Source organism: Miniopterus schreibersii, assembly GCF_964146895.1.
Source record: "Miniopterus schreibersii genome assembly, chromosome: 19".
Lineage (NCBI taxonomy): Eukaryota > Metazoa > Chordata > Mammalia > Chiroptera > Miniopteridae > Miniopterus > Miniopterus schreibersii.
Window position 1 is genome coordinate 33,245,310 of NC_138119.1, and position 18,885 is coordinate 33,264,194.

At 50.5% G+C, this 18,885-nt stretch overlaps 1 protein-coding gene across 1 annotated transcript; it reads right to left on the reverse strand.

Annotated features, from left to right (window-relative positions):
- Nucleotides 1-10,257: 10,257 nt before the first annotated feature.
- NHLH1 (nescient helix-loop-helix 1) lies at nt 10,258-10,659 on the reverse strand (the record flags this gene model as incomplete). Its single annotated transcript, XM_081121084.1, has 1 exon — nt 10,258-10,659. One exon carries the CDS (start codon nt 10,657-10,659, stop codon nt 10,258-10,260), a length of 402 nt encoding a protein of 133 aa, XP_080977210.1.
- Nucleotides 10,660-18,885: the final 8,226 nt, after the last annotated feature.

The following is an 18,885-nucleotide window of genomic DNA, read 5'->3' on the forward strand; positions in this document are numbered from 1 at the left end:
TTGTGAGAAGAACTCAGGGGTGCTGGCTGGAGGAATAGAGATCAGAGGGCAACCATCTGGATTCCTGTGCTGAGTCATTCCCCTATATGGTAGAGGATCTCGTTCTTAGGCAGACATTTACCTTCCATGCAGCTTTTGCCTAGGGGGAGAAGCAATTTCCCCACAGTGCTGGAAAACCTCTCACCCCATCCTGTGGAGTTTATACAGCCTGAGGCTCATTAAGAGACTGAATATCAGCCTCTGGATGCTTTGAGTCCTTGCCTGATTTGCTTTTGGACCCAAGGCTTAGAAAAACAGAACTTGGGGGTGCATCTTGGTCCTGTCCAAATACACCCCAGCCCCAGAAGAAGGAACCACAAGCTGTGGATTGCTGATAGTTCCAAACAGGGTGCTCAAGGCCAGTTCACACACAGCATCTGACATTGGTCTGCAACAAACACCATACAAAAGACTGGAAGTCCTAGCATATCTACCTAATACATAGAAACAAATCCAAATAGGCAGCCAAAATAGGGAGACAAAAAACAAGCCCCAAATGAAAGAACAAGAGAATTCTCCAGAAGAAGAGCTAAATGAAATGGATATAAGCAATCTATTAGTTATAGAGTTCAGAATACTGATCATAAGGATGTTCAACAGCATAAGAAAAGAAATGGAAACTATTGTTACCAGGCTGCCTGTCACTGTGTCCAATTCAACAGAGGCAGGGTTGAATCATATAAGGCATTTATTGAGAAGGTTGGCCAACCACAAAGACAGGGAGCATACAAAAATCAAAACCTGTCTTAAGGAGTGGCCTGAGGGATAGGATTATATAGGGAAATGGGATAAACTGAGGCTGGGAATGGAATGCAGCTACGTGTAGTCCTGGAAGTTCTCAGACGTCATCTGGCAATGTCTCCATGAGATGATATCTTGACTCCTTGTTGGGTGAGCTTGACCATGCATATTGGTTGTCTTAATAAGATGATATCTTGACTCATTGTTCATAGCTGTGTCACCTCCTTAACTGCTTCATCCAGAATCAAGGAGAGTGTATGGGAGCAAAAACCTAGGAGAAAGAAACTTAAGGAAAAAGAAACTTAAACCCCTGCTCATATAAGTATATGTGTTTTACAATTTATAAGTAATATAATTATATTTTGGATTAATTCAGATGCTCAATCTTTGGAAATTATAAGTGCCCCTATCACTATGAAGGAAATTAAGAAGGACATAGTAGAAATAAAAAAAACATTGCAAGGAATAAACAGCAGTTAGTGGAAGCTGAGGATTGGATCAGCCAATTAGAAGACAGGGTAGAAAAAAATCACTCAATCAGAGAACCAAAAAGAAAAAAACAATTAAAAAATAGGAGGACAGTCTAAGGGAGCTATGGGACAAAATGAAACACAATAATATTTGTATCATAGGAGTGCCAGAAGATGTAGAAAGTAAGCAAGGGTTAGAGAATCTGTTTGAAGAAATAAGGGCAGAAAACTTCCTTAACCTGGAGAAGGAAAAAGTCACACAAGTTCAAGGGGTACAGAGAGTCCCAAGCAAGAAGAATTGAAAGAGGCCCATGCCCAGACACGTCATAATTAAAATGCCAAGAATTCAAGACAAAGAGAGAATCTTAAAGGCAGCAAGGGAAGAGCAATGTGTTACCTACAAAGGAGCTCCCATAAGGCTGTCAGCGGACTTCTCATCAGAAACTCTACAGGCCAGAAGGGAATGGCATGAAGTATTCAAGGTAATGCAAAGCAAGGATCTGAAAGCAACAATTCTCTATTCAGAAAGGCTATCATTCAAAATTGAAGATGAAATAAAGATCTTCCCAGACAAAAAAGAAATGTTCAAGGGACTGCTGTAATAAGAAGCTAAAGTAGAGAAAATGAGAAACGTAACTGTAAAGAAATATAATGGCAATAATAAGTACCTATCAATAATCACCTTAAATATAAGTGAATTAAATGCTCCAATCAAAGGACCTAGGGTAGCTGAATGGATAAGAAAACAAGACCCAAATATATGCTGTCTACAAAAGACCCACCCCAGAACAAAAAGACTCACACAGGCTGAGAAAAAACAAACAAACAAACAAAAAACACTTTTGGAGAACTTTAAAGGAGAGATCACCAGCAATACAGTCACAATAGGGAATTTTAACACCCCACTGACTTTACTGGATAGGTCTTCCAGACAAAAAATCAAGAAAGTAGTGACTCTGAATGACACACTAGATCAGATGGATTTAATTGAAATTTACAGAACATCCCACTCCAAAGCTGCAGAATATGCATTCTCCTCTAGCGTACATGGGACATTCTCAAAGATAGACCACATGTTAGGACACAAAACAAGCCTCTACAAGTTCAAGAAGACTGAAATCATATTAAGCATCTTCTTGGACATTTACACCATGGAATACTATGCAGCTATTAAAAAGAAGAATCCCTTACCCTTTGAAACAGCATGGTGGGACCTGGAGAGTATTATGCTAAGTGAAATAAGTCAATCAGAGAAAGACAAGTATCATATGATCTTACTCATATGTGGAATCTAATGAACAAAATAAACCAATGAACAAAATAGATCCAGAGGCATAGAAGCATGTAACAGACCGACGAATATCAGAGGGAGGCAAGGGTTGGTGGGTGGGTGGGGAGAGATTAACCTAAGAACTTATATGCACATATGCATAACCCATGGACACAGACAATAGTGTGGTGAAGGCCTGGGGGCAGGGGGCAGGGTGGAGGGGATCAATGGGGGGAAAGGGGGACATTTGTAGTACTTTCAACAATGAAGATGAATTTAAAAATGTTTTAATTTCAAATAAAAAATAAAAGCCCTTAGTAAAGTTGCATATGTGTATTAAAGTCTATAATCCAGTTCCATTTTTATGAGTACATTACAAAAATAACCCTGAAAGGGATACATAAAATGTCATATTCAGGGATACTCATTGCAGTAAAGAATTGGGGAAAATCTTATATGATAAATACATGGTGAAATGACCACATGGTATATGTAGTTAAAACTGAACTAATTCACCACATATAGTGTTTTAAATTCAATCTCGTATATTAAAGCATAATATAATCTTAAAACACAAAGTTTAGTAAGAAGAAAAAGGAAAAGAAACAGGATGAGATGAACATCACAATATTGGGGGCATGCAGGAGGCAGCCGATCAATGACTCTCTCATCATGGATGTTTCTCTCTCTCTCCCTCTCCCTTCTTCTCTCTGAAATCAATAAAGATATATATATATTTAAGTTAATTGCAAAAAAATAAAAAGGAGATTCAAAGAAGTGCACTAAATAAATGAGTAGATGCCTCTGGGAGGGGTGGCAAGGAAATCAGGGTCAGGGACGGGAAAAGAGGCAGTAATAAAAGGGAAGCATGGACCAATTATTTAATGTGCCACATTAAATAATGTAATTAACCATAGCAGCTCAATTTTGTAAAGAACAAAAAGATATGCCGATATAAAAAAAATGTTTATAATGTATTGTTAACAGAAAGTAAGGAGCAGTAAATATTAAGGTAAACAAAGTCTAACAGTAAATATACAAAAAATTTTATTTTTATGTATTTATTTTTAAAGAATAGTTTATTGATTTTTAGAGTGAGAGGAAGGAGAGGGAGAGAGAGAAACAACGATGTGAGAGCACAACATCGATTGGCTGCCTCCTGCTTGCCCCCTACGGGATATGGAGCTCACAACCTGAGCGGGTGCCCTTGACGGGGAATCCAACCCACAGCCTCCTGGTGAACAGGATGACGCCCAACCAACTGAGCCACACCGGCCAGAGCTACAATGCAATTTTAAACGCATGCACCTATATACTTATATATATTTGTAAAATCTAAACTCTGGGAGGACACAGCCCAAGTGGTTAATATGGGTTACTTTTGGGGAGGGGTGTGTACATAATTGGTATGTAGGGGTCATACATTTACTTTTAACTCTGTGTACTTTTGTATTATTTGAATTTATTACAATAGGCATACATTATTCCAGTAATTTTTAAAACTTTTTTAAAGTGAGTAATCCTGTGACTCGCAGTGAAGTGAGGAGATAAGACACAGCTTCTGGAGGGAAATACCGATGGAGAACCCCATCGGAAATGTCGAATGGATTGGAATATATGAACAAATCTGTGTTCTCGAGGTGCACGGTAGAAGACGGATGTTGGAACAACTGAAAAAATCGAAGTGGGAGATAAGAAAAACAATAATTGTCCTCTACTAACCATGTGCTGAGCTTCGTTATGCACTAGCATGGGCTAAGGGCCTTACGTGTTGTCTCTGATAAGAAAACCAATGCTCAGAGATTTTTACGTAACTCATGCCAGGTCACACTGAAACACGCTGATGATGTCAGTACAATTCTTAGAAAGCTAAGGGGGCCAGGAGGAGCCCAAGAAGGACACACCAAGTCGGGAGGTGTCCTGGAGGAGAGGATATCCCTGTTGTCTTGAAGGATGAGTAGGACTTACCCAGGTGAAGTCAGAGCAAAGCAAGGCTCTGAGCTTTTGATGTCCAAAGTGAGGCAGAATCCGGCAAAAACCTGTAACTAGCCCTGTGGTTGATGGAGCTGGAAGGCAGAAGGAAAACCTAGATGCAAGGAAAGGGCTCCTAGGGGGAGAGAAAATGGAACAGCTTCCACCCTGGCAGCTGTCACTCAGATTCCTACATAAAAATGCACACAAAAACAACACACTGATGTACACACACACAGCAACCGCAGAAAGAGGCAAGCATCTCCAGAGACAGAACACACACACACACACACACACACACACACACACACACACACACACACACACCCCCCAAATGAAATGGACAAAGGCAGGAAAAAAATCTATCTGAAAATTATAGCCCTTTAACATATGTGAATGATCTCTGGTTTCTCTTTATCCCTGGTCAGCAATCAGCCCTCATTCACCTTCAAGAGACCTCTCACAAAAACTCTGGATGGCAGGTCCCCCGACCACCCTCTGTCCCCAGAGGGTCTTCTCTTTCAGTGTCTTAGCCCCTCTCAGCCAGAAAGGGGGCAGAGTGAGGACGGCTCTGCATGTGGCCAGCAGGGGGCAGTGTTCAACAAGCAATCAGACCAGGCTCACAGAAACTGGCTTAGGAGAGGGATTGGCCCAGCAAAGACCAGAGGTTGTTAGATCAACACAATTTTCTAGTCACATCCCCAACCCAGGCCTCCCTCCTTTTCTGCTTTTCAGCACCCTTCGTGTGTCTCCTCAGCTGTAGTTTGTCCATCCTCAGTTTAGCAGATTTCATAGTTTGGTTCTTCCCAACTTTCCAGAAAACACTGAACTAAGGGAGCTTCCCCTCTGGTGTTCCCACAGCCTCTCCCACTCTATCTTGGTTTCCAAGGTGATCAGGACTCATGAGTTTTCTGTTGGACTTGTGACTGATGCTCAGGACCCCACATGGGGGGCTTAATTCCAGGGCCCCCTCTCTGGGGTGCATAGGCCCCCACTAGAGCACAGCTGGCCTGGGGCGCAGGGGCTGGATGGCAGGCCCCGTTGCCGCCCCGCCTGAGCGCCTTGTACAGTTCCCCAGCTGTACAGCGGGTTGGGCTGGCCTGCAACTCACTGCCCTGAGACGCCGTTTGGTGACCACGGATGGCGCTGAGCAGCACCAGGCTGAAGTCACTCATCCTCCTGCCACCCTCTGAGACAGGGCTTCTCATCTTCCTGGGTTTACAGGTGAGGAAGTTGAGTCCCAGGGAGGCGTGTGGCTCGCTCCTTCTGGCGCAAAGAGCAAAGGCGAGTGGGAGCGCAGCCGCACAGGTGCTCTGTGGGCCGGCTGAGCACCCGCCCCGTCCAGCAGCGCTGCTGCTGCGGGCCACCAGCCTCGCCGCCTCCCTTGTCCCCGTGCCTGTGCCTGCGGCCCCTCCCCAAGCAAGCCATGGAGGACTGTCACCCTCCTGTTAGCTCTTTCTCCTGCTCACTAGCCTCACCCAGTCAGATTTGAGGACCCAAGAAAAAGGCCCAAAGGTGAAGGAGCCTTCTCCAGAGAGGGAGAGGGGGCGACAGCGGCCGGGGCTGGGGACAGAGGAAGAAGGAAGCTGGGTGAACCGAGGAAGGGGGCACAGGCAGGGCCTCCATTGTGTGGGCACAAAGGGGCCATCTGCCTGGCAGCTACACAAAATGTGTGTGTGTGTGTGTGTGTGTGTGTGTGTGTGTGTGGGAGGAGAGGGGAAGGAGTGGCTAAGAGTCCCCCCCCCACCATTCTCAACCCCCAGGGGTCCTGCTATCTGCTCCATCACTGGGGGTGGGGTTGGCTGAGAAAGGGCAGAGAGGAGCAATTATGACAGACAGGTCTGGGGGATCCGGCCTGTGGTAACCCGGGGCGGAGGAGGGCATGGACAGCTGGAAGGGGCATGACCTGATGAGAAGGGACTAGAAAAGGGAGGGAGGGGTGAGGAGCCAGAGCCCCCTGCCTGGTCCCCAAACTGCCCCTCCCTCTGCCCGCTGGCCCACGTGCTGGGTGTTGGAGGGTGTGAACTGAGGGCCCAAGGTGGCCGCCCTTCCAGCCTTCCTTCCTCCCTCCTCCATGTCTCTTAGCCCTGGCGCTCTCACTTTCCCATCGCCCCTCGGCCAGGCCCGGGGACTCCATCTCACTGACAGTCGTCTCTCCAGCGCCGGGTCCCTCTCCCTTCCCCCTCTCACCTCCCACCTCCTTCCTGCCTGTCCTTCAGAGCCCAACGACAGCGAGGCCAATTGATTATCTGAAGAAATTCGGAGCTAGCAGTAGAACAGCTGCAGCTGCCACCTCTCACCACCGCCAGGCCCTCAGGGACCCCTAAGGAGGGGGCCCTGTAACCCCTTCTGCTTTCCAGCCAGGCAGCGAAGAGCGAGGGGGGCAGGGAGCTCAGGGGACTATGGCTGCTGTGCAGGGGGAGCACAAAGCACTCAGGGCCAGGACTGGAAGAACCAGGGTCCAGTCCCAGTCCCCCACTGTGTGTGAGTCCCATTAGCCTTGCGGACAGCAGGAAAAACAAAGGTGTCTGACTGAATGCTTTCCGCGCTCCCTTCCCCCTCTTGCTCCTTGTAGTCCTCTGATCCTACCTGGCCTCGGTTCAGCCCTCCCTCTTGCCATGTTCTGGGGGAGAGCACATTTCAATCTAACTCAGACGGGGAAGGGAAGAAATTAACTCTCCTCCCTAAGTCTGACTCAAACCCTTCTTGCTGCTGATGTCATTCATTCTGGGCTCACTGCAGATGGCAATGGCACCCTTCAGAAACTGAAGGACGTCTTGGAATTTCCCTTCCGCTGTCAGCCTTCAGCCTTCTCCGGTGACCTCAGGTTTGAAAAGGATCTAAGACCACCTAGGCAGGAATGTGCTCAGTGGTATCACTGCTGGTCTATTTGGATGCCTCCTCCTTGAGACTGGCCCTTCCACTGAGGGACAGCTCCAGGTGTTGCTAAGTTTTTCTTGCAGTTATAATCTCTTCCCTATACCCTAGCTGGTTTTTCTCAGTGGTTAGAGCATCAGCCCGCGGACTGACCGGTCACTGGTTCAGTTGGGGTACCCGTCAGGGCACGTGCAGGAGGCAACCAATCAATACGTTTCTCTCTCTCTTTCTCTCCCCCTGCCTTCCACTCTCTCTAAAAAATCAATGGAAAAAATACCCTCAAGTGATCTTGGTTCTGACTCCTTGGACCATACAGAATGTCTGTGTGTTGTTGTTTTTTCAATATTTGAAGATGGTAGCATGTTGCTCCTAAACCTACTCTTGTAAAGAAACACATCCTTAGTTTTTTAACTATTCCTTCTGTGAAGTAGTCTCCTGGCCTTTAGCCTTCCTGACCACACAACTCTGAATACTCTCTAGTTTATCAATGTTCCGTTAAAATATGGAGTCCATAGAGCGCCACCTGTCAGGCCAGGTCGTTTCAGGGAGGCAGAGGGGCCTTGGCAGTATAGAACATAAAGAACCTGGGTTTGAACTTTATCTCTGCCCACAACTAGCTGTGTGACCTTAGGCAAAGCCCTCCTCCTCCCTGGGCTTTAGCTTCTTAATCTGTAAGTTGATTTTAGGTGCCTTCCAGGATCCCTTTGGTATTCCTTCAGCACTCCTTTTATCCCTTTCTGTAATACTCTCTTAGTCTTAGGTCCTCCACTATGTTCTCCCCAGTATCCTAAGGTTGGGGATACAAAATGAGCCAAGAACTGAGATTGCAAGGAATGCTGACCCAGCTTAGAGACAATAACAGGGAAGGCAATGTTTCATGCCATGGCTTTTTCCAGGGCATGGGCCCACAGACACATGTTTAACTTGGGTTCCATTGGGACACTCAGCTCCTTCTCAGGCCCATAGAGAGCAGGAGCAGAAGCACATCAGAGAGATCAGAAAGTGTCACTCGATGAGTGCCAAGATGGGGTCTATGGGGAGGTCTGGGACCTGTGTTACACCTTCCTCTGTACCTCTTTTCTCTGTGACCCTTTCTTATTTCTGTCTTCATTTACCCACCAGACTGAGCTCTCATGACCCCATCAGAAGAGCCATCAAGGCCTAGAACCCTCTGTGTCCACCCCAGCATAACCTGCAGGCCACCTTCCCAACCTAATCAAATGATCCAAGGCATACCTGTGGCAGAAGAGGTTGCTTTAATATTTCTTTTTGTATGAAATCAGAAATGCAACAAGAAGGATTCATACACAGGACATACACAGACCCCTAGGGCCCACTCTTGGGGGTACTAGGAAGCAGTAAGGGTCATGGGGGGAGGCTAGAGAGAGAAAAGAGGCAGGTGGGGCCGGGTGGGGTTGTCTGGGGATGGAGGGAGCTGAGGAAGAATCTGGGAGCCCTGGAGCTGGGAGAGGGGCACCATCCCAGAGCACTAGGGTGTCAGACAGATGGATCTGAGGAAGGGGTTTGGGTGTAATGAGCAAAGGGGATCCCCACACACACCTGCAGTAGTAGAAGGAGCACGAAAGGGAAGGGAGTAATTAGGGAGAAAGCAAGAGAGAGCTGGCCAGGGCTTCCAGAACCCTCCTCACTCTACCCCAAAGTGCACAACTTGGCAATAAATAGTAATATTTATAAATAAATAAGTAAATAAATAGATGAATAAATAAATACATAAATAAATATCCTTGTAGAGCTAGGAGTTTGGTGTGAGGGAGGAGGAGCATGGTAAGTGCAGTGAGATCCTTTCTTCTACACAGGTTCTAGGGCCCTCGTTCTACTGCTGACCCTAAGCTCCAGTGAGCAGATGGGGCTCAGTTACATGGGTAGTGGGGGGAGAAAGCCTGGAGGGGGGGTGAGTGGGGGTCACTTCCCATGCTGAAGGCAGTTTAAGGAGGAAGGGGGGAGTAATAAACAGGCCCTTGGGCCAGGAGAGCTGAGCATTCCCAGAAGGCAATGATGGGGCACCCCCCACATCTAAGGGAGGAACTGGTGTGGTTTGCACAATTTCATGGTGGGATAGGATGAAGGAAGCAGATGTGAGATCTGGCCCCCCTGTTCCCTGGGATGAGTTTGGGGACATCATCCCCCACCCCAGGATCTAGGTTTCCCTTTCTCTAGCTCTACACCCAGGGAGGGAGAAAACTGGGAAGGTAGGAGTGGGAGGGGCCCAGGAAGGGGGCCAAATAGCTCAGAGAGGGCAAGGCACTCACTACCAAGTAAGATCCAAGGTCTGCATCCTCAGAAACAAGATAGAAAACAGGAAGACTTTTCCCCTCATTTCATCTATTCAGACTCCCCTCACGGGCTTATCTCCACAGGCCCGTCTGCAAACTAGACTGAGATCTCGGAGGAAGAGGCCCATCTCACCCTAAGCCCAGCCTCCCCCCTTCCTGTTCTGATGTTCCCTCCCTACCTCGGGCAGGAGAAGCTGGAACAGGGTGGAAAGAGGAGAGCAGGGGTGTCTGGGCCTCTGAAAATTTGTACCTGGGCTAGAAGAGGCAGCAGCCTTTGAGAGAGCTAGGGGGGGACCCATGTGTGGTAGGCTTAGTAAATCCAGCCAGGACTGTATACTGACCTCCCAGGCAGACAATTCTAACAGCCAGGGCCCAACCACAGACTGTAGAAGGTGCCCATGAGAAGAGCCCTGGGAGGCCTGGGTCGGTAATAGAAAGTTGCCTTCACATCCAGCGGGGGGTGGGACACTCTTCCTGGGCCTGGGGCCTGGGGGTCCCCATGCCAGGGTACAGGGCTCAGGAAAAAAGATGTCAGTTCTAGCCAGTAGGCAATGAGAAGGGACCTAGGAGGCCCGGGGAGGGGGCCATCCAGGCCTCAGACATCCAGCACGTGGTTCAGGTAGGAAATGTAGCAGATGGCCAGGCGCAGGATCTCAATCTTGGAGAGCTTCTTGTCCGGGGGCAGCGTGGGCAGCAGCTTCCGCAGCTCAGCGAAGGCCAGGTTGAAGGCCTCCACGCGGATTCTCTCCCGCGTGGCGTGGGCTGTGCGGTACTTGGCCGTGGCCCGGCGCCTGCGCCTCCGTTCCTCCCGGCTCAAGTGCTGCAGGTCTTTCCTGCCAGGCTCCCCTGGCTCCAGGCCGCGAGCCTGGCCCCCTCCGGGCCCCCTGGGCCCAGCCCCGTCAGGGCCCGCCCCGCTCCCATAGTCGCTGAAGCCTGACTCGGGCTCCGAGTGGGTGGGAGGCAGGTCCAGCTCCATGGTGTCTGAGTTGAGCATCATGATGGACGCCTCCTGCCCTGGGGGGTCAGGGTCCCCTCCCCAGCCCTCCCTCCGGGAGCCTGGGAGCTGGTTGTGGGAGAGGCAGGAAGGGCCTGGGGTGGTGGGGTCTGCCACTGAGCTGCAGAAGTCAGAGCCACTTCAGGGTTCCATGGTCAGGGTTCCAACTGGGAGCCTGAAATGGAGAAGAGGGAATTTATAGGGAGGAAGGAGGGCGGCTCAGAGGTGAGGAGGGCGTAAGGAAGGTTTGAGACGGGCTGGGGGGGGGCACTGTAAGTGTGGGGGTGAAGGGCAGAAACAAGGGGAGGGGCAGGGGAGGGGGACAGCAGGAGAGAGGGGAGGCGGACACATAAAAGAGTAGGAGGAAAGGTGGCAAGAAGGGAGAGAGTCCAGAAAGTGAGCCGCAGGGAAGGAGAAGTGATGAGGGGGACATGGGGCAGGATAAAACTGAGAAAGAGGAGTGAAGATCTCAGTGCAAGTCCTAAAGCTACATAACTCCTAGAGGAAAACGGGGGGAAACTTTCATGACATTGGACTTGGCAATGATTTCTTAGATATGACACCAAAAGCACAGGCAACAAAAGCAAAAATAGACAAAGAGGACTGCACCAGAATTAAAAACTTTTGTGCATCAAAGGACAGAGTCAACAGAGTGAAAGGGCTCCCACAGAACGGGAGAAAAATTTTGAAAATCATTTATTTGACAAGGGGTTAAAATGCAGAATATTATAAAGAACTGCTCCTCAACAACAAAAGATCAAGTAACTTGATTAAAGCATGAGCAAAAGACTTGAATAAACATTTCTCCAAAGATGATACACAAATGACCAACAAATATATGCAAAGAAGTTCAACATGATTAGTCATTAGAGAAACGCAAATCAAAACCACACTGAGATATCACCTCGCACCCATTAGGACGGATGCTATCAAAACACAGAAAATAGCCAGTGTTGAGGATGTGGAGAATTGGGGACCCTTGGACCCTGTTAGTGGGATTGTGCAATGGTGCAACCACTATTGAAAACAGTATAGAGATGTATATCCAAAGAATTGAAATCAGAAAGAAAAAAAAAGAATTGAAACCAAGATCTTGAAGAGGTAAGCATCTGCCGTTCAATGTCCCTGCAGCACCATTCCCAGCTGCCGAGATACGGGAGCAACCCGAACGTCCACTGACAGATGAGTGAATAGGAAGGAGTGGCACATACGCAGCCAGCTATTATTCAGCCTTAAAAAGGAAGGAAATCCTGTCACATGCTACCACATAGATGACTCTTGAGGACATTATGCTGAGTAAAATAAGCCAGTCACAAAAAGACATATTGTAGCCTGGCCAGAGTGGCTCAGTTTGCCGAGCGTCATCCTGGGCACCGAGCGGTTGCCGGTTCAGTTCCCAGTCAGGGCACGTACCTGGGTTGCAGGTTCAATCCCCAGCCAGGCTGGGGTGGGGAGGCAACAGATTGATGTTTCTCTCTCCCTCTCTCTCTCTCTCAACATGTCCTTGGGTGTGAGGAGGATTTTTTTTAAAAAAGACATATTGTATGATTCCACTTAAATAAGGTGTCTAAGCAGTCATCTTCACAAAAACATAAAGTAGAATGGTGGTTACGGGGGGAGGCAGGAAGGGGAGGCGTTCCATGGGTATAGAGCTTCAGATTTGCAAGATGAAAATTTCTGGAGATCTGTTTCACGGCCACGTGAATATACTTAACACTACTGAACTGCACACTTAAAATGGTAAATTTTATGTTGTGTTTTTTATCACAATAATTTAAAAAAATAATAATAACAAAAAAAGAAAAAGAAAAAAACTGAGCAACACTGAAGCCATAGCTCCAAGAGAGGTTGGCTGTGACTCTAAACTTGTACCAGTGAAGGGAGAACTGCAAGCCTTGGCCCTGTGATCCCCTCCCTCCCAGGGCCCTTCTCCATGCGCGAGTGTGTGTGTGTGTGTGTGTGTGTGTGTGTGTGTGTGTGTGTGTAGGGGGGTGGGGCAGGGAGGAGGCTGGAATAAACACGCAGATTGCCCATTGTAGAGTGGACTGGGACATATGGAGCTTGGCACAGCTGCCCCAGCTCAGTGGCTCCCAGCCCACACCCCACTCCCAAACACAGCCACCACAGACACCAGATCCTACCACCCTGTCCACTAGAGTCAGGGGAAAGTACCTCCTCTGGCCATGATCCCCCTGCTCTTTCCTCTAGCTCTGATCTCAATAGCCTCAGACCTTCATCTGCAAGGAAGGCTGGAGAAAGGGGACATAATCAGCTTTCTGCTTGGCACTGTCCCACAGCCCAAGGTCAGTTCAGACATGGCCTGAAGAGGAGGGTGTGGACAGCTTGTTGGGGCCACCATCATGGGCCTTGGCTAAGGTTTGCTTGTCCCTAGGATCAGAGGAGGCCAGGGCAAGGCAGCAGGAACACGGCCTGGGAAGGCTGGGGAAAGGGCTCTGCGTTCGAGGGTGTTAAGCTGGAGCAGTGGACCACTTACTGTGAGCTCAGCCAGACCTCAGCCAGAAACAGGAGTACTGAGGCTCCCTCACAGTCACCATCACCCTTCCTCATCAGCCTTGGTTCTCCTGCCTGACAGATACTCTCACAGGGGTCAGGAACCCCCAAGCTTGCCCTACCCCACTGCACAGAAGACAGGCTCAATCGTAGTCGACAAATAGTTACTAAGCTGGGGGGGTGCTGTGCAAGGTCATCATTTGACTGACACATACACACACAACAATAACACAAAACAGAAGGTGGTTAGTCCTGAAATTTAGAACACATTCCATATTCTGGGGTCCGAAGGAACAAGAGGGGATGGCAATAGTGTGGGAGGACCCACAGTCAGCACCTTCCGGTACATGTTCAGTTGCCCAACTCCCCACCCCCATGCTTCAGAGTCCAGCTGTGGGATTCTCAGCACATCTATCACAGCCTGATTCTCGCCCTGTCCAGTGCCCATGTTCCTGCGTCCCTGATCGCTTTGCCGTGCCCTCCCTTCCCCTGTCTGCTCCCAACCTGCCCCTGCCCCACCTCCACCTGGCCCCCTGTCCTTCCCAGCTCCAGTCCTGGAAGCAGCTTCTATCTACCCATCAAGTCCTCACCCCAAGATCCACTTCTGCTTTCAAATTTCCAGGCTCCGAGGATCAAGGACAGCAGCATTTCCAAGCATCCAGGACATGACTTCCTGCCCCACTTCTGCCGTCCCCAACCCGGCTGAGAATAGGTAGGCACAGAATCGAAGGGGAGAAGTGGGTGAGAGGAAGGTGCAGGGCGGAAAGACACAACGCACTAGAGAGAGAACTAGAGGGAGGCTCTGGGAGGGGACTTGAGCCAGAGTGGGAGGGACACGCCCACCCCTCCCCGGCCCACGGTTCCCCCTTTACCTAGGAGGACCCCGTGAGGGGATCCAAGCTGGCAGGACAGGGGCAGCGCTGACAGCCCCAGTCTCCTCTGGCTGCTCAGAGCTCATCCGTCTGCAAAGTTAGTGACCAGCTTTCTAGAGCTCTCAGGGGCAGCGTGGCGTGGCTATACAGGCTCCAGGGCAGACGAGAGGGGTACACATAGTGGGGATATAGGACCCAGGCAGAAGGGGCGGGCTTGGCCAGGAACTGGGGCCACCAGTACTCACGCGCACACACGCACACACTCGCACGCACCCACAGACACATACACACCTGAGCTGGCCCAGCCCTATGTATATATATATGGAGATACACACACACACCCCCAGCTCTCCATTGGCTGGCCCAGGCTCCCCCCTCATCAATATTAAACAGGCAGGCCAGGCAGCCATTGGCAGAGGGACCTGGGAACCCCCCCACCCTGGGAGCTGGGGGTGGGGGCTGGCCCTGGGGGGGGCAGGCAGTAGGGGAGCAGGGACATCTGTTCTCCATGCATATTTCATAAGCAAGAAATGGAGAGCTGGGGAAGGGGTGGGGCTGGGGCGAGAGCCAGGGCAGGATCACAGACGAACCCCTCAGTCTCTCGGCAGAGGCCGCAGGGACAGAGACCCTCAGCAAGCTCGGGTTTAGTGCATGGTCCTACCCTAAGTCCCAGCATGACTTTGACAGCTCCTTCCCATGTCTCCTTTTCCCTGGGACGAAGGCTCTCCAGAGCACTAACGGGGAAATCTAGAAAAGCGAAGTGGACAGCACTGAGACGCAGAAGAGGCCCAAGAGTCCTTGTCCTCGCCAGTCTCTCACCCTTCACAAAGCTGGTACAACAGCCCCCTTGCCACGCTGCCTGTGGCTCCTATTCAGGCCCTGCCCTCATCACTGTGGAACACAATCACCCCACACCTTATTATCCCAGCCCCATTCTCCCACCTACCCCATTACCTGGGCAAGCAGGATCAGATTCCTGACAGATCCCGTAGGAGTTTTTCTAGGCGGCCCATCCCAACCTGACCCACTGGGAATAAGGTACTCTTAGGAGGAAAGTCAGGGCTAAAAGGAGCAAAGTGGAGGAGAGGGGAAAACCCTGGTGGGAAATACACTGGGCAGGAGGGCAGGGCAGCCCAGGCAGGCTTCACATATACTGGGGCATCTAATGAGCAATAAGAAAACTAGATACAAAATTATATGCAAATGGGCATTGATTAAGTTCATATCAATAGCTCAGCTGCATGTGCGTGTCTGTGTGTGCGCTGTGGAGTGGCAGGAGCTGGGACCAAGGGAAGCACAGAGAGGCAACGGGCTAGGTCACAGTATCTGAAGTTCTCTCCCGCACTTAGCTGTTGAATGTCTTCACTGAACCTTTGCAAGCATCCAGAAGGAATCATGGACAGTGTGCTACAGTGAAGAAGGGCCTGTCAGCTGTATGGCCTCTGACAAATCATAACATCTTGAGCCTCAACTGTCTTTTTCTGTAAAATGGGGTTAATTCTAGCTGCTTCTTAGGTTGCCATGGAGATTAAGCAAGATAATGCAAGTGACAGGCCTGGACCTTAGTAGGACCAACCCCACTTTTAGGCTATTGGAGGCATTTGTCATTTCCCTTGCTGATCAATCTTTTCTGGGCTTTCTCCAGGGTGAGGCATTCCCTAAGGGGAGTCCTGCAATTCCTCCTGAAGCTCCCCCAACCCTTTCCACTCCTAGGTCTGGGAGGTGCCAACTCCCACCTGGGCAGGCCCAGACAGGTGCCCAGGCACCAGCAGATGGGCTGAGCTGGAGGGGAAAGGAGGCTTGAGGAGGGGAGTTGGGGGGGCAGGGGATCAGGTGGCATCTCAGTTCTTGCATCATCATTGCCATGGTGCTGATTAAAAACCAATCTCCACCTAATGAGCCCCCAGCAACAACAATTCTACCTCCCCCACCCTCCTGCCCTCCATCCCGTCCAAGAAACTGGGAGACTGAGAGTCTCAGGCGAGTATACCATGAGGGAGAGGGGAGAAACAGACAAATGGAAGATGGAGAGGAAGCAGATGAAATGGAGAGATGTGGGGAGAGACTGAGACAGAGAGAGAGGGAGGGAGAGAGAGGGAGAGGGAGGGAGGGAGGGAGGGAGGGAGGGAGGGAGGGAGGGAGGGAGGGAGGGAGGGAGGGAGGGAGAAGAGCAAACAGAGTCATTGGGTAACAGTCATGGAGAAGACTTGTCACGCGGACATGGAGACATAGGGGAAATGGAGATAAAAAAGAAAGGATGGGAGCAGAATTGCCAGGTTGCCAAGGCTCTATGGGAGACGCAAGAGATACAAGATATGAGTGGGGCAGGGACATGGGGAGATACCTGAAAAGAGGAGGCAATTATGGAGACACAGGCCTGGGAGAAATACAGACTTGGAGAAACAGAGATGTTCAGGAATGGACAGTTAGATACTGATCCTGGGAGAGATTCCCGAGGAAAGTCCCAAGACACGGTGGAGACATACAGACATGGGAGAGGCAGAACCCAGACAGTTGGGAGAAACCAAAAAAAATACCCCAGGCGAGAGACAGGGTGGGGAGACACATGAACAGAATTATAGAGATAAAGGCCTGTTACTGACCCCAAAGGGTAAGACACTAAGGGAAACAGAACCCAGAGAGACTTTAGAAGCAGAAGGGAACTGTGGCAGGGAATGGGGTGTGGAGAAGGGAGCAACCAGATCCCTGCACCCAGACTCCCTCCTTTCAGGCCCTATAGCTCAGATCCTTGGACCCTGCAACCTCCAGCCTTGAAATATCCAGCCCATGCTCTCCCCAGTGCAAGCTGAGGTTTAATGGCCCGGGGTGGTGGGGGTGGGGGGTGGTGAGAGTGCTCTGGCACCACCTCCTCCTCCGCATCTGTCATCTCAGGATCCTGCACTCTGGGGCCCCCGACCAGTCATCACTCAGGGACTCCATTTTTGCTCCTCTGGGAGCAGCTAAAGAGAACACAAGTCTGTGATAAAGAGGAGCTGAAAGCATGGAGTGGTGGAACCACTAATTGTACTGAACTTGGGGCCAGTAAACCCGGGTCTAAGTCCTGGTGACCTTGAACAAGTCACTTAACCTTGACTGAGTCTGATTTTGTCATCTGTGAAGTGGGGACGGTGTTCCTTTCCACATAGGGCTTTTATCACACAATGCATGGGAAAGTGCCAGGTGAATTGTGAAGTGCTCCCCCAACCTTTACATCCATGCACAGCGATCTGAAGGTGGCAAGGAGTTTCCTACACATGTATGCGGGGCATTATGATCGAGGGAGGCTGGGAGGCTCTGAGGTCAGGCCCAGGTGCCAGCAGCCCTGGCTGAGGGGAAAGGAGAACCCTGGAGTTGTGTGGGGGTCTTTGCTGTAAGGAGGCAGGAGGAGCAGGGCCTGAAGAAGGGGGGTGCTGATGGCTCTATGGTTATTGTTATTTTGTATCTTTTAGGTGTCCTCTTTTTCAGCCTAATACAGTCTTTTATTGTTGTTAATACTCACCCAAGGATATTTTTTCCATTGATTTTTAGAGAGTGGAAGCGAGTGGAGGGGAGAGAGAGAAAGAGAAAGATCGATGTGAGACACAGTGGTTGCCTCCCGCACGTGCCCTAGTGGGCTGGGGATCAAACCTGCAACCCAGGTCCATGCCTTTGACTGGGAATCGAACCTGCGGTCCTTCGGTGCATGGCCGGCGCTCTAACCACTGAGTCACACTGGCCAGGGCAGTACAGTCTCTTTTCATTTCCACACAGGCTTCAAGGTAGGATGTTGGGAAGAAAGGTTGGTGTGTAGGGAAGACCCTGGGGCCTAGGCCTGGTCCTTAAGGGTGGGGGAGGGCCTGAGGAGCTTGGAAGCAGTGGGTTTGGCAGGAGAGAGGGTGACATATGTGGGGAGCCCTGGGGACCCAACCAGGCAAGCGGCTGGCAAGGAGAGCAGACAGTGTTAACCCTTGCTGTGCCACACTGCCTGACCCTTCCTGGGATGGCCCGTGGCTGGGGTGCTGTGCTCTGGGTCACAGGAACGAGGTAAGCAGGAGCACTTGTGTTCCTGGGGAGCAGCTTCAAGTCTTGGATCTTCTTACATCTTCGAGGTTCTCTCCTTGCCTGCTTCCACGCGGTCTCGTCTCTCTCCCTCTCCACCTCTCTGTGCCTCTAGGTGACAGCGGGTCTCCACTCTGGCTAACTACACAATCTGTCAGTCTCTGCTGCCAGCCTGGCTGGAAGCCCCCCTTCTCGGCGCCTGAGCCCCTGAGCCCTCTCTTGCCCCTGGCCCCTAGCCTTGAAGCCTTTGTCTCGTAAGGCAGCTTCCCCTTTCTTCTTTCCTCTCCACTCACCTCTCCTCAGCTCAGAGCCCATCTCAGATCTGATTATGACCTCCGACCACTGCACACACACGCCCAGCCTCTTCTCTTCCCTCCCCCATCCATCTGTCTTCCCTGAAGCTCTCTTCTTTGTGTCCACCCATCTGTCACCACCAGCTCAGGGCCCACTCCCCTCCCAGCCACACCCACCTGGCCTTTCTCCCCTCAGGCTCCGTTCCCTCGAGCACTCGGCACTCACAGGCGCCTCTCCTCCTCCAGCCCTACTAGGTGTCCCTACTTCCATATCCCGTTTCTTCTTTGTCTGCCTCCCCCCACATGCTCTCTTTTATCTGTTTTTCCTTCTTTTCCTCCAGTTTCTCTAACTTCTCAGTTGATGGGGGAGGGGGCGAGTGAGTGGACTCTAGGGCCTAGCCCCCAGCCCCAGCAGCCAGCCAGCCTGGGCCAGAGGTAACATTCACGCACAGTTGCATCACCGTCTCAGGCCTCCTGAGATGCCTGCTGCGCTCCTGGGCGGTTTCCCCCGGCCA